We start from the raw sequence: 23303 nt of genomic DNA on the forward strand, positions 1-23303 counted from the left end.
CCTCCCCTTCTTATAGTGTCCGTTTCCCAGACATTGATTAATCCTAGTCTTAGACTAAAAACACGTCTCAATGATGATCTTCTCTCAGTCTAGACTTCGTGCACATACAGAATAAATCTTCTTTCAGCTGCTTCTTTATTTGCATGGGTTCACCACAGTGGATCTGGTCGTCTTGACTATTGTAACGGTCTTTATTCAGGTGTCAGTCTGTCACTGCTCAGCCGATTGCAGCTGGTCCAAAGCGCTGCGGCACAGCTATTAACTGGCACACACATGCAAGCCCACATATCCCCCATAGTAGCTTCCCTATACTGACTTTTATTTGTTTTTTAAAGCATCACATGGGTCGGCGCCTTCTTACCTCTCTGATCTTTTATGTTTGCACACTCCCTCTAGATCAGAAAGGTCTGCTGAGCAAATGCTCCTAGCTCCCGAGTTCCAGATGAAAAGACAGAGGATATCGGGTCTTTGCTGTAGCTGGTCTGATGTTGCCTCCTCACATCAGTGCCTGTCTATTATTAGACACTTTAAAAACCCATTTAAACCCACTTTTATTCTTTGGTTTTTATCTGAGCAGTTTGATTTGTGCTCAGATTTTCTCACTTCGGGTTTCCTTTCTTAAACGCTGTCATTTTGTCCTATGCTTCTATACTGTGGTAGTTCATGTCTCAGACACGGTCTGATAATATGTCTGGTATGGACTAAAAAAAAAAGATCACTGAATGTAATGAATACACGTTAAATCTAGCAGTAACCAAAGGTAGTCAGCAGATGGTGTTCAAACTGGTAAGTCCGCAGTGATGCAGGAACAGCTGAGTTTGCTAACCATAACTGATAAATGCTGTACTGGAAATAGTCCAGCTCCAGTTTAAAATGAGCTTAAATGAACACCGTAGAACATGAGAGGGGGGTCCTGATGAAGGGGTTCCTGAGTAGGTCTGACAGGGCTGAAAAAGGTTGGGAACTGCTGTTCTAATGGGCGATAAATATAATAATGAGTTTCAGCTCTGGCTTTGATCAAAGGAAATCCTAATGCTGCAGCGTATAATGAATTCCTAAACTGCTCCAAGCTTTGTGGAAACTTGCCCCTGAGCACAAAGCCAGATCCATTAAGAAATGGCTTTTTCCTTTTTGGTGTGGAATAAACTTGTCTGGCCTGCAGAGATGCCCTGATCTCAACCCCATTATACACCTTCGGGTTAAACTGCGAGACAGCGCTTATCACCCACTCGGTGATCTCACTAATGCTCTAATGGCTGATTAGGAGAACATCCCTGGAGCCAGGTTTCGAAATCCTTTGTGGAAAGCCTTCCCTGAACAGTGGGTAATGTTTTGGAATGAATGAAAGTTTATGTTTGGGTGTCTGCAAACTTTTTCATCTCTTTATCCATCCCTCCTTTTCTTCCTCTTGTCCGATGTCATTCTCTCCTTCTGCAGTCTCATTCTTCTTCTTCTTCTTCTTGAGCGACCATGGCTCTTTTGGCTGTAACTCTAAGGCTTTTGTTTTTAATAGGCGCAGCGTGCCTCTGTAACACCGGCTGCCTTTTGTTTTGGTTACAGATAAAATCACTAGTGGAAAACACAACAGCAGAGAGACACAAGGAGACAGGAGAGATGGAGAAAAAAACGAGTGTGAATCCCGTGGTGCAGGAAAAAGTGGGCAAATTAAAGGGAGAGGAAGACGGTTCAGTTCCCTCCTGTTTTTTAATGTCTGGAGCAAGATACAAGGCAGATAAGGAGGTCAGTAGGGAGAGGAAAGGATAGCGCCTAAAAGGAAAAAAGAACTAACAATCTTCCACATGTGTCTGAAATAATTTCCTTAATCTTATCTAAGGTTTTATCTGACTTATCTTTTTGTCCTCTCCTCCCTTTCTCCCACCTTTCACTCTGACTTTGTTTGATCTCAGACCGACGCTGTGTTACGTGCACGGTGCAGACATATGGAGTTGATCACTGCGCCTGTTGCTGATGTTTTCTTTGGGAATGCTGACAAGTTGACAGGCGAGGCGCAGCACTGACATAAAGCCTCACTTCACTGTCCGGATGAGAGAGATAGAGAAATACAAGGAGAGAGGGAGAAGGAGATAAGGGCCAGGGGGAGGGTGATAGACATAGTGAGAGAGAGAGAGAGAGAGAGAGAGAGAGAGAGAGAAAGAGATAGGGAAATAAGGGGGAGTTGAGAGAAAAAGAGGAGGAGATATGAAGGGGAAAAAAATGACTTCACGCCGCGACTGGACGGCCCCCTTTTTTCCCCTCAACCTCTCTCTGTCTCTCAACTTTTTTCCTCCCTCCTCCCCCTCCTCCTCCTCCTCTGTGTGTTTTTTTTAAATGATTTGGGGAGAAGAGGGGAACGAGCATTCGGAGCTTGGCTGACGGTGCAGGCAGGAGCGTCACATAGGCAAACAGGAGCCTGAGGGGGAGCGCACTGGGACTAAAGAGGACTGAAGAGGCTTGAGGTGGTTTTTGGATCAGATGCACTGACTGAAAGGTTGACTAACAGGCATGCAGGCAGGCAGAGAGGAGATGAAGAGCATATAGGTTTATGTTAAAAAAGCCTTAAACACTGCATGCACAGAGAGCGAGGAAGTGGCCATATACACCGATTTATTTCTGCAGGAAAGTCAGGGAGGCAGACACCTTGTGAGGAAGGCTGAGCATTTGCAGAGCAGAGTTTTGCTCCACTGAGGGGAGACAGAAAAAGACAAACAGAAGCACGTTTTGAATGAAAGGACCTTTATCTTCATCTAGCAATGCTTTTGAGGAACTCTGCACCAAGTTGTTGCTGTTTGCTGTGCTCCTGGACGCTGATGCAAGCTTAGGGCACTTTTATCTTCACTGAACTCCTCTTGTGAAGAGGATCCAAGCTGTCTTTCTTTTTTTGCAGAGTCCTCCTTCAGTAGAGGTGCTGTGCTGACTGTAACTATGTTTTATCAAAGATACTCTTTAACACTATCATGGACTACTTGTCTTCTGCTCCTGTGCGTCCTGGATGCGTGGACCACGGCCTGGCCAGCCGTTCAACAATCCCAGAGGCAGCAGCAGCAGCCTCGGCGGTACAGACAGATGTCAACCCTGTCTTCATCCTCCTCCTCCTCGTCAGCTGGTAACCTGTCAGAAAGTGCAGAGAGCAAAGTGGAGCGCCTCGGCATGGCGTTCAAGCGAAATGTGCGTGAGCTGCGTGAGAAAAGCTCCTGCTTGGACCTGGTTTTCCTGGTGGACGAGTCCTCGAGTGTGGGGGCCAACAACTTCCTGAGTGAGCTGAGGTTCATACGCAAGATGCTGTCCGACTTCCCCGTCGCACCGGAGAACACCCGCGTGGCGCTGGTGACCTTCTCATCCAAAACCCACGTGGTGACGAGGGTGGACCACATCACTGCGCCTAAGTCCCACCAGCACAAGTGCTCCCTGTTCAACCAGGAGATCCCAGCCATCAACTACAGAGGAGGAGGCACCTACACGAAAGGAGCCTTCCAGAGGGCAGCGGTGAGTCAGACTAATGGATTAATGATTAATGGATCTTTACATCTTGACATTGACCCCAAACTTGCTTCACATTTCTTCAGTCTGCGACCTGCTGGGTGTGTGTGTGTGTGTGTGTGTGTGTGTGTGTGTGTGTGTGTGTGCATGCATGGAGTGATTATGGCCTAGAAAGGCTGATGTTAATGAGGCCTGTTGCTGTTTTCCTCTAAATTACACACCCACAGACAGTGAAGGGGAAGCCGCTCGCCAGCTAATTGTTCAGGGGTTTCCAGTGATTAAAATACCATAAAGACTGAGCGCACGCGTGCACAGAAATACACACCATGGATGTATCTGAACAAACTGTAGAGCAATAAGAAAAATGAGAGAAAAGAAAAGTAGAAGAGATGAATTTTTAAGATTAAACGCGATTAGATGAATCTGATTTTAAGCTTTGCGTTTAGCTATCTTTGATTTTGTAGCTTAAACAAGCTGTTTGGACCGATTTAGTGTAAAAGCTGGAGTTTTGGGGGGTTATGTGGGGTCATAATGTTGGCTTGTTTATGGTTTGTTGATTTGTGCTTCCTGACACACACACACAGACAAACACACACACCCAAGACATATGCCACAGTTCATCCGTCAAGTCCAAACAGCCCAGCTGTAAAAGCTGTGTTGGTGGTATAGGGTCTGGTCCTGTATAAACATGCAGGCACCTCGACTCATGCCTCTGATCTGCAGTCAGTTACAAACTCATGGAAGCGCTGAATACACAGCAGAAGATGGGGGATATTTAGGGTCTGCAAGCTCACTAGGAAGTGCTGCAGCTGAGTGCTCACCTGGGTGAGGAGCTGAACTATGGGGTTGCTGTAGCTCCGGAGGTAAAGCATTCCTGGCTGCTCCAGTCTCCATGCCAGAGCATCCTTGGGCGAGATACTGACCCCAAGTTCCTGTCACATGTGTTCATCAGAGTGTGAATGTTGGCTAGAAAAATCGTAAAAAACAAGTTCTTGTAATGGATGAATGATGCATGTTGTATAAATATCTATAAAGTGCTTTGTGTGCTCAAGTAAAGTAGAAAACCAGGCCATTTACTATATTCTGAAAGGCTGCAGAGACCTGAGTTTGATTCAACCCCAGACTGTTTTCTTTGTGTTATTCCCCCCACCTTCCTTCAGATCCCCGACTATCCTGTTCAGTTTAGGATAAGTCTTTGGTCTGAGGACATGACACACAACCGAAGTGATGTCAGAGTGAGATGTTTCCACCACAAAGACGGCATTTGACGACCGCCCCTGAAGAGTTTGATGCCTCAGTATAGATCAATAATGTGATTTGTCGATCATTAGAATAGTTTCTGGGTTTTTCCAAGGGTAGCTGTAACCACCCTGAAACCACCCTCACTAACTTCTGATCCAAACCCGGTCATTTTGTTCTGACAGCAGGCCTGAAATATGACAGAAACCACTTATTTCACAAAAGAGCTTCAGGGATTACTCGTAGCATGCTTTCAAGGGGTAAAGAGTTACAGTCAGCAATCTGGTGTTAAGTAACAGCCTGGTATTGTGAAGCAGCGTCTGAATGTCATTCCAGTTGTCCTTCAGTAAGTTTGCGTGTTATTGCATGCCATCTGTTTGTGGTTAAAGACACAACAGCTCCAGTTTTTCCTATCTCAGCACGTCCCTGTTTGGTGCCGCTTAAAGGTGCAGATTGATATGCAAAAAATGGACAATGCATAGACACGACACACAGAAGCAGCGTGTTATTTATGTCACTTATTAGATTAAAAAAAAAACAGTTTAGATTTGACGATCCTGAAATTATAATTCATATTTCCACTCATTCTGAATTTTCTGTTAATTTTTGCTTTTGCTCTTTAAACTTAAATCAGTTTTTTGCTGCACTTTGTGAACTTTGTAACAAAAAGCCTCATTTGTAGACAAAGGCAGAGGTACGCCAAGTTCTGGCAGGTTTACCCATCTCTCCATCCCCGTTTAAAGCTAATAGTCTTGGACCGTATCCTCCGGCTTAGCACTGAAAGCTTGGCCCTCAGGACAGGTTTTCTCTCACCCTGCCTCGCTAAGTGCTGATAAGCAGACTGCTGGCTGCATCCCAGCTGCTAAAGACCACAACAATAGCAAGAAAAGGCTTTCAGGGCAAACTTTAGCGCCTTATCATTATTCAGAAGCACTCAAAATGCTTTAGGTGATTTATCAAGTGATGTCGTGGACTAAATCAGTCAAAGATGGCTTTTTTAGGGCGTATTTCTACTTAGGCTCCTAACTTGGTTGTAACAGATTAAAAGTCTGATTAAAATAAAAGCTTGAATTTCACATCTCATAGCCAGCAAACACCCCCGTATTTCTTTCCAACCTCTGCAGAGTGAGAGTGGGCTGACTGCGTGCTGCCTACACAGAGCTGAGTTTTTTGTTTTTTTCTGGAGGCAGATGAGGCTAGCAGATACAGACGTCCAGAAAAATAAATAAATAAATAAAAGAAGCTTCGACCTGATGGAGCAGAACAGTCTGACATTTACTGTGTGTCTTCACAGGATCAAGGAAGTGATGTTAGAGTGAAAAATCTGTCTTTAATTTATTGCGTAATCTCTCTTCTGTTTTTTGGGGGTTTTTTTGAGTCGTCTGTCCGAATCTGACTGGAAAAAGAAAAAAGGAGTTTTGTTGTCTGTTTCCATCTGTCACATAAAAAATGGCTCCGCTAACACTAGTCAACAAGGCGCATATCCGGCTGTCATCGTGTACCAGCTAAACTGCAGTGCAACCATCAGAGTTTTGAAGTGCAGATTCTGTGGTTTCTCTGTAGGAGAGCGCATGTTCTTAGTTATTTCTTCCAAACACGTGCCCCCACGTGGATCAGTCTGACAGAAAGTCCCGAACGCCTGAGTGTGCATGTTTAAATCCGTGTGAACGTGTGCATCGGTGCTTAGAAACTAACAGAGACAGTGAAAGTTAGGCAGGGAGGGAGAGAGAGGATAATTGATAATTGCAGGATAATAATAATAATGCCATATTTTATTCCCTCGGCGGGTCTTGGCTGTTCTAAGTGCTGTAGAAAGCTGGGATCCATTAAGAGAGACATTTTTCCACCAGCCGTGCATGTAGAGACAGGGCTCTCCTCCAGCGCTCTTCATCTCCGTCTCTCTCTGTCTGTCTGTCTGCCATCTCTCTTTTCACCTAATACATCATGCGGTAGGCTTAAAGCATCAAATTATGTAGGTTAAATAATGATTTCTGATTTTGGTTTACGGTAAGATTGAAGGTAACGCTCAGCGGTTTGTTATACATTTGGAGTGTAAACTTAGTAATGCTAAGTCTGGTTAAGTGATGTCATACTCATAAACTTTTTCTAATACTTATCACCTTAGCTAAAAGCAGAAAGCTTTTGAGCTGTTCTTAATGGTGACACTTTGTAACTTTGGTTCTTGGAGCGTAGACCCCCTCCAGGTGGGGTGTAGATGAGGAAAATGAATAAAGAAGACCTGTTACTAGAGCTGGGCGATAGAACGATAACGATATGTATTGCGAAATAACTTTTTCTCGATAGAAAAATTTAACTATTGCGATAGGCCTCACCGCTCTTGTCCTCTTAAAAAAAAAGAAAAAAGAAAAAAAAGAAGAAGAACAGCCAATCCAAATTAAGTAGTGCAGAGCCGAACCAATCACAGCCGCAGCGTCACGTCACGTGACTTGTTACGTACAGCACAAGTGCCAAGCCGCACGTGTATTTGTTTTGGGAAGCAGCCAGCCGCCGTGCCGCCCGGGTAACGGAGGAAATGAGTGTGCCGACTAGAAAAATCAACTGAGCGTGACCGAAGGTTACCGAAGAGAAAACAGATGATGGTTCCAACGCCGGAGAGATTGTCGAACGGAAGAGCCATAGAAGTTCCGTAGTGTGAAGGTATTTCAGCTATTTCAAGTCTGACAAAAAAACAGAGTAGCGTTCACTGTAAATTGTGTCGAAAGCAAGTCTGGAAATACAATAAACCAATGCATGCTCAGTCTCTGACTGGAAGCGCTAATTCGTCATTCGGCTTTTGTCAGACTAAAGTAACTGTTAAAAACTGTTTGAAAAGCTAAGCTATACAACAAGGAGAGATTGAGAATTTCCTTTTAGTTCTCAGTTTATTTGATATTGACAAAAGTTAGTCAGTTTTGTCTGTTCTTCTGTAAAACAAACTAAGATTTATTTTTAGAATTAATATTTTGTTTCTAAGTGGAATTGACAATTTAGTCTGTTTCGTTTGTTCTATTTTGAAACTTAAACGCTTTAGCGGCTGCCTTTTGTGTACTTTGCAATATTTGCCTTTATTTATCTGAAAAAGTCTCATGTTCCTTAAGTACATCTACCCTGTTGAACTTATTATGGGAAATAAATATTTAAATCAAAACAAGCTGCTGATTATTTCACATTTTACTTGTGAGCAACGGCACATTTACATCTTACAAATATAGTTATTTGGCTTATATCGTGATAGATATCGTTATCGCCTGAAATGAAAAAAACATATCGTGATATGAAAAAATCTTATATCGCCCAGCTCTACCTGTTACTGTCACATCACAAGTAAACCAAAAGATCATAAGCATTATTTTGAACTGTGGATCATGCAAAGCCGCTCTAGGAGAGTCTGAAACTAAAAATATGTTCCTGGAAATAAGCACAAACGTCCTATTCTTCTTCTTTTTTTGGTTGCTCCCTTTAGGTATCTTCCATCCTGTCCTGTCACACCAGCCCTCTGCATATGTAACACACCTTCCCCCTCTCCTCTGCCTCCTCTTTTTTTGCCTAGCAGTAGAATAGTTTCCATCGGCACCCTGCTGGTCAGTGGCTGTCAATTGACTTGAGTGATCCGGTATGGAAAACTCATTCTTGATGATCTGTATATTTATTTTGGCAAAGATTTTTATACTGAATGCCCTTCCTGAGACAACCCTCCCCATTTATCTGGGTGTTGGGGACCAGCACTAGGAGTACTCTGGCTTGTAGTCACCTGTGGCCGTCTGTCGCAGGGCTAACACATGGAGGAAAGCAGCCATTCACGTTTAAATTCACACCTATGGCTAATCTAGAATCACAAACTGACCTAAGACGCTTGTCGTTGAACTGTGATAGAAAGCTGGAGGACTCAGAGAGAACGCAAGCCACGGTCAGGATCTCCTTGCTGTAAGGTGACAGTGGTGTTTGTGTCTACATGCAATACTTGGAAATATCACTAATAAGAATGCACAGTGCCTGCTGGAGCCTAAACATCAGTATGCAGATCTTTTTTTAAAGACTGTTTGCTCAGTACAGTCATAGAAAAACAGGTCCTGTTAGAATCCAGGAACAAAAAAAACAACAAAAGAAGCAATGAGCATTAGTGGATCCACTTTAATGTAGAGAAAATAAAGCAGGGCTTTTTAATGCCATCATACTGACCTTAATTTTTTACTAAAATTCAACAGTGCATGCAGAAACTTTTTAAGACCCAGTGCTCTACAGCGCAGCGAGAAGCTCAGCTGTCATGGAAACTGGTGGGATGAGGAAAAGAGAGCACCATTTCAGACAATCTTTCCTTAAAAGGCATTTATTGTTCTGCACCCACAAAAAAATGTAGTTGTGTATTAAATGAAAAACCAGAAGCTATTTTTTTTGGACATCTGGCCAGTCGCTGCATGAAGTTGGATGGTAGAAGCGTGCCATTGGAAAAGGCTTCAAACGCTGCTGGTGACCTGCTGAGGTCGTCGTTTGGACCTCGAGGCTCTGAGTTTGGATATTGTTTTCAGTTTTTTGATGGTGTTCCCACTAGCTTTTTCCACGATTAATATAATCTGATGTAGACCCCTAGGTTCCTGAAAGCAATACCAGCAGTGTGAAACTTTGAAAACTCCACACTTTAGTTCAGAGACATTTCAAAATATAAAAAGCGTCGCCGGCTTTTTCTTTCTCCTTTCACTTACGCACAGCAGGGAGTGAAAAAATCTATAATGCAGTAACTGTTATGTACTCTTTAGTTCATTAAGTGTGCGGCACTTAATCATGATGATGATTCACAGCACTGCAGGGTCTGCGTCCTCTCAAGCCTCGCTCTAGACATGATAGCCTTGTTAATGATGACATCACTCCTACTTGAGTTTATTTTTTCCAGCACGGCCGCCGTTCGAAGTCGTTGATGACTTTCAGTACATGATTCCATGAATAGCTCTTAAGGAATAACCCACACTGACCTCGAGAAATGAGCGGCGTGCGTCACCTCCGCTTCTCCAAGGTTTTTTTTAAACACTTAGTCATTTTCCACGCATTTGCCTCATACACGAGCAGATATCTCGAAGGTGGTACGGCTCCAAGCCTTTGCTTTTATTTTTGTCTGTTGCTCGTAATCTTAATGATTCAGGAATTACGGCTTTTTCCATTGTTTCTTTTATTACAGTTGGGTTTGGATACGAGTCCCAGCTATAAAAATAAAATCTCTCTATGCGTACAATCTTACTAAAAATACTCCAGAATCATTTTTGTTCTGCCGCCTCGTTTGTCTTTCCCCTGAAGATTCACCTTTTGTGATGCGTTGCCACATGCTGCCAGATCTCTTTCTTTTAAATAAAAGCCTTCTTTCTCTCTAAAGTAAGACCTGGCTTGAAATCCTAGTGAGCAGAGTGTTAAACTGGACTTGGCGGTCTGGCTGTGTCAGCTTGCCTTCACAGCTGCACGAGACACAGACAGATGGGCAGCGTGTGCTGAAAGATAATGGAAGAAATGGGAGTGGGAGAAAGATGGAAGAATAAGAGGAAAAATGAAGTAAAAAACAGGGGGAAACACTTTCACAGTAATGTTTTTACCTGACTACTGGTTAGCTGTGTGCTTACTCTCCCAAAATCTGGGTCATACCAGATATTAGAGTAGTTTACCAGGGTTAGCCACCTGGTAAGGAGCTTTCTGCTCTCCTGGCCAGTGTGATTTTGGAAATCCATATAAGTTGGACTATCAGGTGGGAGATTTTCCCCTTTTTCCTCAGGGAAAAGATCCAGCAGCTCCTTATGTGCCCAGCTCTCCAGAAAAAAAAACACACATAGTCATGCTTATTACTCACACACACAGTTTATGGAGCAGCTGCATGTCTTTACATGGTTGTCATCCTATATAAGTCAGACATGTTATATTATGGTCTGTAAACTAGAGTGTATGCATGAGAATATATGTTTGCAGTGTGTCTATAAATAAAGCTGGCAAACATATTTTTTTTTCTCCTGCTGGATTTTTGAATCCTTCAAACATCCACCATCCATGTTTGAGCCGCATTATGAAGGCCGATTCGGAGGGGAAACACGGTGTTGGCTCCCAAACCTCATAAACAACTACTTCATTTTCAGTAGTCGCTATACAGTAAAAAAAAAATCAGAAGGTAAACGTTTAATGTGACTGTAGTATTTTCTTCTTGCTTTGTGTTAGTTTAGGAGAACTTTGGCATTTTTTAGAGCGGCCCAGATATTTTTTCCCACTGTGAAAACTTGATTCCAAGCCAACATCTTATATTCCCAAGCTGATGTTCCATAGGATGAAGGCACTCGTGGATCAGTCTTCATACACATTTCTGTTCTGACTACATCGAGCTTTGCCAGACCACAACAAGCAAAACAAACATGCTAACATCTCAATCCAGTTTTCCTGTTTGTCCCACTGCTTTGCCTTTCTATCATCTTCTCCTTCCCACCCAGCCTGTCCAAGCAGGAGGGGACGTCATAGTCATCAGCTTTGACGCATTACAGCCAAAATATGCAGCGTTGTTTTTCAAAACATTGTCTATTAGATTAAACGGGGGGCTGTGTAAGTTGCTTACATTTGGCCTGCGGAGATGAGCCGTAGGGTTCCTGTTCATTCTTGGCCAGAGGAGGCACACAAACACTAACATACACTTGCGATGTTTGGGAGTCTGATACTTGGCCCGAATTTCTGAGAGCAGCAAATTAAAATGGGAAATGAAGACCATCCATCACCTGAATGCTGGAAAATGTTGTCTTAGACAGGGTGATTCAAGAGGTCCTTTTATTTTGGAAAGAAGAGGGGGGGAAAATGCATTTGCTCACTGGAGCATTTTTAAATTTATTGCGGCTGAGTCACCCAGCAAATTTCAAACAAGTCAGTGAATTCTCACCTCAAGCTATGAAGAAATTTAAGCCAGACTCGAGTTAAGAGTAGAAGAGTTTAAAAAAGGAAGGTTTTTCGTGGACAGCCAGTGCAAACTAGTCCCCTCTGTGTTAAATGAAAGCAAGGTGCATCTCTTTGAAGCAATTCCCCAGCTGTGATAAGATGATAAGAAAAAAAAAGACTGTTTCCTGTCTCTGCAGCTGCCATTTCCCGCCATCTCACTCTTAATCATTTCCTCCCCTTCAGTCTGGCTGCTTCTTTCCTGTATTCCTCCATTCTCCTCCTCAGTATCAGAGGTACTCTTGCAGGGATGGGTGAGACAGAGGCTTGGAGCTCCTACCAGCCAGAAAAGGCCTGATAAGCCACATAGGAATGTCCAGAGACACCAGAAGAGCTTTAAATATGTTGAGTCTGCAGTGGGATGTGGGGCTGTGCTATCACTGTATGTATATATATATAGCACCTCATTAATCTGTAAAATGATTAATTAAGACGGCGGCAGCATGTGCTTTTGCGCCTCCCTTTGACCTGTTAACGCCAGCTATACTCTGTGTGATTGTGAAATAGGGTCTGCCTGAGAGAATAAGGGATATATCAATGGTTGTGACCCCAAAACCGTAATCACACACTGTAGAGTGGCAGAGCTTCAAAGCTGGCTGTTTAAACAGTCTTGTGACTGATGATAGCTCGGGATAAAATTCAAACTGTGTCTGAAATTTTGGACGACAGTCTGACAACATGACTTCAGCCATGACTTATGTCTGCTGACCAACCAATAGGAAGGCAACCTGAACCAATGCACTGATAAACACTGGCACTTGTTAAAAACCAAACCAAACTCAAATCGAATACACTGAGTTAAGCCATGCAAAACAAAAGTTTGGTATTGGACCAGAGAAGAAAGTGGAGTTGAGCTGCGGCAGCAGAAGCTTGATTTTATGATGTGTTCTTCAGCTGTTGTAATGACCCCGCCAAGGAAGATGTAACATGGAAACAAGTAGTGGAGGAACTGAAGTCATGATTCAGCCCATGATTCAGTGGGTATTATCACTGTTTAGTTTTTATGCATTAAACTGTGTACCACCTAGTTTTATGAGATTCAGTCTGGGTGCATTAATAAGAATGCTGGTATCTCACAATGTGTAGGTACCTAAGCTTTTTTTAAAAATGGGGCAAAAGCAGCAAGTAAGCCTATCGCTTACCAGGTTGGACTCTTTTTCTTTTTTTGCCTTCAGAGTTCCTTTTATTCTCTGTGGCACAAATTCAACAAGGTGCTGGAATCATTCCTCAGAGATTTTGGGGCATGTTGATGTGATATCATCACACAGTTGCACACTTGCATTTTCTTCCTGATTGTGGCAGTGACAAAACAGTGCCATGCAGTTTATACTTACAAACAGTTGTTTGCACTGTTGCTCTTGGGACCTGCAGCTGCTTTGAAATGGCCCCAAGCGACTTTCCTGACTTGTTCAAGTCAATAATTCGCTTTTTCAGATCCATGCTGAGCTCCTTTGACTTTCCCATTGTGGCATTTGTGGGTGTTTGTGTCCAATGAGCTCAATTTAACTGGCATCAGAAAAGTCACCAGCTGTAGTCGCTCATAATCACTCACAAGAAGTTAAGAGGCCATGCTATAAAGCTCATTTCACTGACAACTTTCTAAGTCACCAAAATTGTTAATTCATGTTGCTGTATGTATATTTTTGACCCAGCACATGTGATCACTTTTTTCTGTTAACCCATAATAAAGTCATAAAAGATCCAAACTTCATGAATGTTTTTTGTGACAAAGAAGTATCTGTTCCAATCACTCTATCAGAGAAAAATCAGAGTTTTAGAAATAATGGGAAACTTAAGAGAGCCATGATATTATGTTCTTTACAAGTGTATGTAAACTTTTGACCACAACTGTACAAGGCAGGATGGATCCATACCTTTATGTTGTTTACACCAAATTCTGACCATTCAGAGGTTATTTAAGTAATGATTTTCTCTCTTTTAGACCATTCTCTGTAAACCCTATAGATGTCTGTGTGGGAAAATCCCAGCAGATCAGCAGTTTCTGAAATACAGTGGAACCCCGACTTACGAATACCACATTTAACGAAAAATTCAAGTTACGATGGCACTTAACGGCAATATTTCTGCCCCTGCTACGGCAAAATGCCCGTGTAACGAAATCTGCTGGCTCTGTTTGGCTGAGCCTACAATGCCCACAATGCCTTCCGAATCATGTGACAACCCCCTTGGCTTTCGTACTTGCGCTTCGCTGTTCCACTTGAACAACGTATTGTTGTTGCAGTTAGCAATTAGTCTATAGCCTATCGTTCACTCAAAAGGCGCGATGGGTGCTTCGACTTACGAAAATTTTCGACTTACGAAAGACCCTCAGGAACGAATTAATTTCGTAAGTCGGGGTTCCACTGTATTTAGAGCCACTGGCACCAACAGCAATGAAAACTTCAAAGCCACTTACATTACCTTTCTTACTCATACTGATGCTCAGTTTTAACTTCAGCAGGTTGCGTTGACCATGTCTACATGTCTAATTGCACTGAGTTGATGCAATTCGATTAGGTGATGAGATATTTGCATTAATAGTAATAACAATTACTCTGTGCTTATTAATGCCTCATATTACATATTGTTATCTATGATTCTGTGTAATATAAGACATTAAACGATGAGTTGAGATGTTGAGTTCTCAAATCATTTCCAACACGATGAATCTGTCAGTAAACTGAGTACGTACTTGTGATAATGAGCAGCTGAACCGCGCGTGCATAAGATCATTGCGTAAATACTCAGTGTTTATTTTTCAGTGACCATTGAAATCAAAATAAAATTGCATGCTTGAAAATAAGGCCAACCAAAAAGATTCCTAGACTTTGTTTATGAAGAAGTCTACCTTAACCCAGATATTTCATCCTCTTATATTTTGTTTCGGGAACAGTTAGGTGGATGGTGTTACAGACGTTAGGAACAAGTTGGCAAAGAATTGTTGCCCATAGCGTACTTCACTTTCATGGCCAGAGTAATATTGTCAAAAGGATCTAATTTTGAATAGTGCATTTATGAGTGTACACCTTAAACACACAGAGACTTGGGCGTAGTTGGAAATATATTCAGACGCTGTCATGGCGATGGACATAATAGACTCAACATGATGTATATGCTTCAGTGTGAGCGTGAGTCTGATTGTATGTTTTGGATTCCAGAGGAAGAAATGCATTAATCTCAGGTTCTGCTCCGCTGGGCCTCTTCATACTGAATCATTGAGACTGAACACTTCTCCGCTCTCTTCTTTGAAACTCTCTCCATCGACCTCAAATATGCTTTACTGAAACACTCTGGGGAATTTATTTCTCACAAAATGCTGACTGACTGAGCTGCTCTTTGTCTCCATTGTCATCATTAATTCTTGGGTTTGGAGGAAAGGAAACTCTGGGCTTCAGAGTGATTTTTCATGGCAGAAGATGCAATTCAGCCTCTTAACATGTATCCAATTACTCCTATGATGGTCTCATTTCCACAGTTGGTGAGTAATTCTTATAAAATGAAGCTGTATTGTATTTTATTTTATAATTTTCACTTTACCTTTCTTGCCTTTTGGTTTCTGCTAACAAAAAAATAATTGGTTTCACTCTACTACTCTACAATTAGCAATTACAGCCTAGAGCCATATTAAAATTAAATTTTAGCGAAAAAAAAAGAGTTGCATTATGCGAATTTACACCATAATTTAAGGATCATGCAAGGACGAGGCATTCATAATCTGCCTGTCCATCTATCCACAATTCACAAGAATCACTGCTCCTCCCAGAGCATTGTTCAAATTTTAGTCAGACAAGATTAATTTGTCCTGAATTTGGCTGTTTACAAACCTCCTTGACTTGTCCTCATTGGTTCAAGCAGCACAGCCAGCCAGTGACAACAAAACATATAACTATATTTCTGTACTTCATAAAGTTCTATAACCTGAAAACTGTGATGATCATGAGCTTTTACATCACTGAAATGTATTTATTTTTTACTTCAGCAGTTCTTGAGGGAGCCTGACTTTTATTATGTCACACAAGCACAAACAAATAGACAGATACTAATGATAATGATACTGAAAGTCACTGCTGGGTTAAATACTCTTTTGCAACAGTATTTATTTGAACAGTGCAGATTTTGCCTGTCACAAGATATACATTTTATCACCTATCAGGAGAGGAACTGAAGCCACAACCAATGAGAGTGAAGAATGTGGGTGATTGACAGATAACCTGGTAGTAAATACAAATCATCATTTGTTTGACCGACACTAGTACGGTGACAAAATTTGCACATTTGCAAGATAGTAACTATTATTTTCATGTGGAAAAATACTGATTGGCTAATATTAGTGGACACTAATGTTTCAGCTGTATTCATTTAGCTGTACAAGTTTAACTTTATACTTTATGCGTGCAGAAAAGACTGCTCCTTTCCTGAGACAAAAGTAAACATCCGAATGAGGCTAAGTTCAGCTTACTCAGGGGATTTTCTGATGTGGCTTTTTTGAATGTGTGTTTGTTTTGACATTCAATGTTAATTTGAAGACTCAGGTCTGAATTCTAAATGCACTGGTTCAGCTGTGCTGCCTTTTATGTCTAATAACACGGACAGTATTAACCTTTGTTACTCAACAGCAGCCTGCACACTCCTGTTCCTACTCTTGTCACACTCCGTCACACTCCTTCACTCACCCCTGCTCTCCCCTCTGAAATGGATACCAAATACTTTCCAGAAACAGGGGCCTACTTTCCGACCTCTTAACGTCTAGACGAACCCTGAGGCCTCCTCATTTTACCATTATCTCACACACACACAAACATGCGACGTAACAACAAACTTCCCTTATGACCACGAATGAAAAATGAGAAAATGAACTATGGACACGCACAAAAAGTGAAACAGGGTATAGCAGAGGAAAGGAAAGAAGTGAGGGGTGAGAAGTGACATTTGAAGATGTGCTTGACTTTGACAGAGTGAGAATAGAATAAATAAACCAAATGCAGCTTTAAGGCATCAATTAATGAACACTTTTTCTGTGCGAGTGTCAGAACTGTGAGTTTATTAAATATCGTAACTCCAGTCATCAGCCAAATCCGTGAAGTAATTTCAAGTAAGGCGCAAAATATGATTCCTTCAAGATGTGATCTTATTGGATTATTTAAAATTGCTCTACAGACGTCATAGGATAAAGCTGTCAAGGCTCTGTGTGCAGGCGGATGGAGAGGTGGCTCCAAATGCAGGACTCAGACACTAAATTGAAACTCAAAAACCTCAGCTTTATTGCTGGTGACAAAACAAAACATGAAGTGAACATAGACTACTGAGACCAAAAACACACAGGCATAATCTGAGGGTACGACGCGACACTGAGCACAGGAAAACACAGGGCTAATATACACAGGGTGGTAATCAGGGAATGGGCAACAGGAGGGAGACAGGGGGAGCAAAGCTGCACACACTAACATAAGACATAGACTTTCACAATAAAACAGGAAACATGAATCACTAAATAAAGACGCAGACACGACACTGAGAGACAGACTAGACACTGAACTAAACCTGCAATAAACATGAGAACACAACCAAGGAGCAAACCCTAAAACATGAATAAACAGAAACCTATAATTCTCATAATGGTCAACAATGTAAAAGAATCAAAATACAATACAAAATACAAAATTAAACCAAGACACGAGAAACTCAAAATACTGGGTCAAAACTGACCCAGAACCGTGACAAAAGCGCCCTTCAAAAAAACCAAAAAACTGTTCGCCAGATGTGATTCGTCAAAATGCCTCTGCTCTCTCACAGTTGTCACCATGCATCGATAACTTCGAGATTTCTCAGAGTCCCATCACACATCTGTGGGGAGCTGCCGACAGACATCCAGGTAGGGCAAAGACACTCACACTGAGAGGTCAGCTGAGTTCAGCTCTCATAACATCGGGTGCGTCTGCAGCTCGCTGTAGTGCAGTAAATCTCAGAGAGGCCCTGGATGCTTACAAAGATCTCTTTGAAACACTGTCAGCTCTTAGAGATGCCACATCTTTCTCCATCTTTCTCTTTACCCAAGTAATTTAGTTCAATTAATTTAGCTTTAATTTTATTTAACTTCTTGAAAATTTGCACCATCTTCTCTGTAGGTGCTTCATTTTGCAGCCGAGAGCTTACGTCAAGTGAGTACTGTACGAGTCTGTAAAATACAGCCGTGATTTGTTCTGGACTGTTTTGCAACAGATTTTCCAAACTCTGGAATCCACACACAAACAAACCCCATCCAAGATCCAACTCTTCCCAGCATCCTAGTCCCAAGTGTGTTTTTGAAATTCTCCTTCATCTTCTACATGTTTGCTAATGGAGAGGTGATTTACTCCAACAGGGGCAGTGAAGCTATACATGAGTTGATGTGTCACACCTGCCTCACTGCGAGCAGGCGTCCTGGTTTGGTTTATTTAAAAGTTTATACTCAGAAAGCAGCCTGGTCCAGTGAAACTTTAAAGAATAGGTAACATGCAGGTAAAAAGATGTGCCCCTGAAAATACTCACTAGTATAGAAATCAACAGGATAGTGTTTAAAAACAAACTCAGAATGGATTTGATTGGGAGAGATTTGACTTTATTAGGAGATCTACTACTGAGCTTTGTTGGCTCTGTACAAAAATATCACAAATTTATTTACTCTGGACCAGGAAGTCAATCTAATTTTACATTGTGGCCCAGTTTGATCTTATGCGGCCCTGAAGTTTAATTACACTTATAATCCCTCAGACATTGTAATGTAAAAAAAAGAAGTGCAGTTTCAACAGTATGTCTCAGTTTTTCCTCCTTGATACAGAAATGCTTCTGGAGTAAATTAAAGAAATGCGGACCAAGCTCAGTATGACTGTACGACTCATCCATTTGTGGGGGTGAGGTCACTGAGCCAGTTAAACAACTCCTTGGTGGCAGGGCCCCTGGGGTGGATGAGGTTCGCCCTGAATTCCTGAAGGCTCTGGATGTTGTAGGGCTGTTTTCGTTGAAAATGAAGGCTGGTACCTTTGGATTGCAGACCAGGGTGGTGCTTCCCATATTTAAGAAGGGGGTGTTCTCCAGCTATAGAGGGATCACACTCCTCAGCTTCCCCTCGAAAGGAGGTGGAAAAGAGACTCAGTCCCTTAGTCGAACCTCCGACACAGGAGGAACAGAGTGGTTTTTGTCCCAGTCACAGAACACTGGACCAGCTCTTTACCCACTCGAGGATACTTGAGGGTGTGTTCCTCTGAGTATTCAGTGGGAGGTGTGGGAGTATAGGCTGTGTGGTCCATTGCTGAGGGCAATTAGATCCATACAGTTGTTGCAAGAGCTTGATCCGCATAGCCAGCAATAAGTCAGACTCCTTTCCGGTGGGTGATGGACTCTGCCAGCGCTGCACTTTTGTCACTGATTCTGTTCATAAATTCTATGGACAGAAGTTCTAGTTGTAGCTAAGTTGTGGAAGGCTTCCACTTGGACCATCTCAGCATCTCATCTCTGCTTTTCACAGATAATGTTGTTCTGTTGTCTTCATCAGGTGATGGCCTCCAGCTCGCACTGTAGCGGTTCACAGCCAAGTGTGATGCAGCGGGAATGAGAATCAGCACCTCCAAGTCTGAGGCCATGGTCCTCAGCTGGAAAAGGGTGGAGTGCCCAATCCGGGTCAGGGGCGAGTTACTTCCCCAATTGGTGGAGTTTAAGTATCTCAGGGTCTTGTTCACAATTGAGGGGAGTGGGAGATTGATAGACAGATTTGCTGCAGCTGCAATGAGCGGTCCATCATGGTGAAGAGAGAGCTAAGCGTAAAAGTAAAGCTCTTGATTTGCCAGTCGATCTACGTCCCTACCCTCAACTATGGTCACAAGCTTTGAGTAGTGGCAAAAATAGGTTGTTGATACAAGCGATGGAAATCAGCTTTCTTTGATGGGTGTCTGGCCTCTCCCTTAGAGATAGGGTGAGGAGTTTGGCTCTACGAGAGGAGTAGAGTCACTACTCCTCCACATTGAAAGGAGCCAGTTGAAGTGGTTCATGCATCTAACAAAGATGGCTCCTGAGTGAGGTGTTCCAGGCAGACCCAGCACACATTGAGAAATAATATCTCTCGGCTTTTCTGGAAGCACCTTGGTGTTCCCCTGGACAAGCTGGAGGAGATGGCTAGGGAGAGGGAGGTCTGGGCTTCTCTGCTTAGGCTGCTGCCAAGCAACCCGCCTCTGGATAACAGGAAGAAAATGGATGGACAAATCAGTTAATTTCTTTAGTGTATTGTGATTGACTGTGGAGGAGGTCTTTATCAGTAGGACAAGCTGTAAAAACTTGCTGAAAGTCTAATACTTTGGCAATCCTTTACATTTTCCAAAACAGTGGGGTCAAATTGGAGTCTTTGTCAGACTGATACTGGCCCCTGGGCCTAATTTGTGACGCCCCTACTCTAGAATAATGAGTGAATTAATATACTGTGACTCATGCTAACAGTATTTATTTAACAGTACAAGTATTCTGTACTGTTTTATATTTACTAAGTAGTAGTTGTTGTCTTTTAGGTTGTGTGTTTTTTGTAATTACTCTGTGTTTTTGCTGTCTCAGACTGCCTCAGCATTAGCTCATCAGTTTTATCTTTCATTTCTATCCGTTTCTCTTTCACGTGTCATCCCTGTTTTTCCTGCCATGAAGTTAGACTCCAGGGTTTTCAGTAGATGTCATTGTATATAGTATATGCTGGTTTGGATCTTGCAGAGTGTGTCCCACTTGGCCTCTGTGCTAAGACTGCTGCGGTCAAATAACTGGCCCCTGCCCTGGCCAAAACCACTGGTTCCAGTTTAAGAATTAGAGGATGAAAATGAGGTGATTGAGGCCAGTGGAAACAACGGGAGAGCATGTGCATGAGTCTGAAATGTGTATGTGTGTGAGCGTTCGATCGAGTGTGCATCAGTCCCAGTTTTCATCTCCAGGTGCTAAATCGATCATGTATATATATGATCATTAACGGCTTTTTCTCAGCAAGATTACGCAAAAACTACAGAGCTGAAAATTGGTGGAGAGGTCGACCACGGGCAAAGGACAGACTCATTAAATCATGTTGCGGTTTCACATCGCTTTCCATAAAATTTGCTAAATAGGGCATTTTGGTGGAGAACACACACTGAGCACCAGTGCAGCTCTCTCCTTTTCTGTACCTTACAACTTATTAGGTAAATCTTTTATTTTTAAGGGAACCTAACCAAATGTTAGGTTGGCATAAATACTTTTTAAAAACAGCAATAAAAAAGTGTCTTTTTTTCCTTTACAGAGAACTTTTACTCCCCCCAAAGAGGTCTTAGTCAACACTGAATAAAACTTTTAATTTCCAGAGCAGTTTTATTGATTGGGACTTAATTTAATTTGTTCATCACAGATGACGATATTACTGGAAAATCTGCACATTGGTGTGAAGCAAAGTAACACAAAGTCTCTCACAGATTTTCTTTACTGTAAATGGTTGCATGCCTGAGCCAGGAAACCATTTTCAGTGTTGCATGGATATGGCTGATTCATTTAATTTAAAAGTTTAGATGTTTCATAAACAAGATAACTTAATAATAACTTTTTAATCATCCCAAACAAAGACTGTTTACTTGTAAACTGATGGGAAAGCACGCCTAGATCCTTCAAGTGTCCCTGGCAAGTTCTCAGTGGAAATTAATGAGGCTCTCAGTACTTATCAGAGTCAGTGTGTGACGTCTTTCAGTGTACTTTCCTTCACTGTGGGACTTGCACATCTGAAAATTCCTTCAGAATGGAAGAGGAAATGTAAAAACTCAGTGAGATAATACGCAGCTTCTCTCCTCTCGTCTGCTCCTGTTCCATGCATCAGGAGTTAGTCGCTTAGCCAGACGGGAAATTACCGCACACCACTTTCGTCTTTCAACCTAGTACCAGAGGAAATTATTCATTTGCTACTTGCTTTGAGCCCCAATTATCCTCTGCACCTTCTTTTCTCTCCTTTCAGAGAAACGGGGCATTGAAATTAGATCAGCACGCTGGTCTGCAGAGGGCAATCTTTATGCTTCCCGGTTCTGTAAAACCCAGATGTCAGTAAAACCCCCTTGACAGACACAAATGTAATTCAAGAGCTTTCAGCACTGGCCTTACGAATCCGTCACTGTGTCTTTACTTACACTTTACCCATACAGTGGATTGCTCCGCTGAGACACCGATCTTAGTTCACTGACTTAAGAGAGGACTCTGGTTATAAAAATCTGATCTACAAGTGGGGAGTCTAGAGGAGCTGCTTTTAGTTTATAGGAGTGGATTACACTGCTTCTGTACTGCTGTACAAATATAAACACAGTCACTTGTATTTCTATAATAACAATTACATCCATAAAACCTTAGATGCACATCTAAGTTGTAAGCTTTTTTAATGATTGTTTAACTATACTTTTGTCTAGTTGCATTCAAGAGGTGGAAACAAATTGTTGAATAAAGAAATCAGCAGAAAAAGACTGAATGAACTGTATCATGTCCAATAATGTCATGTAAGTATTTTTGTCTTACAACTGTTAATGTAATGAAGATCTTTTATTAGCCTGCTGTCAGTGGAAATTGTTTTGTACTCTTTTTGTTTTGATATATTTAATTGCATGTTCAATGGCCACTTTGTTAGGTACACATTGCTAATATCAGGTTTGACCCTCTTTGGCTTCATTAGTGTCTTCATTCTTCATGGCACAGATTCAACAGGGTGCTGAAAATATTCCTCACACAACCACATCCCAAAGGTGCTCTATTGGACTGTTATCTCTTGACTGTGGAGGCCATTTGAGTAACATGAACTCATTGTCATGTTCAAGTAACCAGTTTGGAACCTGTCTCTCAGTCCAGCTTTGACCAGCCACTGGTAGGACCTCTGGATTTCAGCCACTTCCTCTATCTGCCAGTGGTACATACCATCTTTCTTGGGTTTCTGCTGCCTGAGGTATTAACTGAGCATGCAGTCAGTTGGGGCCATCGTGGATGCTTGTTGTCTCATCCTGCACTGTGTTACTGACAGCCTCCTTCCTTCCACTAAGCATATAGCCTCAGGGGTGCTGGACTTGCATGGACCCTCCATGCATGAACATATATATATATATATATATATATATATATATATATATATATATATATATATATATATATATATATATATATTAGGGGTGCAACGATACACACAATTCACGGTTCTGTTCGATACTTTGGTGTCACGGTTCGATATTTTTTCGATACAAAAAGATGTTCATGCCTTTTTAATTTGTCATTTATTAAAATTACAAATATATATTTTAACTCAAAAGTACAGTTTTTAAATTTAATGTTGCTGAAACAACAAAATAATAAAAAATAAATAAATCTATCTGATTGAGAAATCACTCGTCTTTGGAAAAGAGAGTTTGTATTCTTCGATACATATGCGTACCGAACCGAAAGCACTGTATCGAACGGTTCAATATCGATATGAGTATCGTTGCACCCCTAATAAATATATATATATATATATATATATATATATATATATATATACACACACACTTGTATGTATACATCACAAGTCTGAACCTTTGATACAAGGCAGGATACCAGCTCTGAAATCTAGCCCTATCATGTACAAATCTGTTCACAGTGTAAATGGACAG

General features: G+C 41.8%; 1 protein-coding gene across 4 annotated transcripts in view; it reads left to right on the forward strand.

Moving 5' to 3' along the window:
• The first annotated feature begins 1590 nt into the window (after positions 1–1590).
• The window catches only part of svep1 (sushi, von Willebrand factor type A, EGF and pentraxin domain containing 1), a 111391-nt gene continuing 89678 nt past the window's right edge, over positions 1591–23303 (forward strand). For all 4 annotated transcript variants that reach the window (XM_080901018.1, XM_080901017.1, XM_080901019.1 and 1 more), the window contains exons 1-2: positions 1591–1740; positions 1908–3483. In XM_080901018.1, coding sequence (XP_080757144.1) covers positions 2923–3483 — 561 coding nt within the window. In that variant the 5' untranslated portion in view covers positions 1591–1740; positions 1908–2922. The remainder of the gene's footprint in view (positions 1741–1907; positions 3484–23303) is intronic.

Source organism: Rhamphochromis sp. 'chilingali' (genome assembly GCF_963969265.1).
Source record: "Rhamphochromis sp. 'chilingali' genome assembly, chromosome: 1".
NCBI lineage: Eukaryota > Metazoa > Chordata > Actinopteri > Cichliformes > Cichlidae > Rhamphochromis > Rhamphochromis sp. 'chilingali'.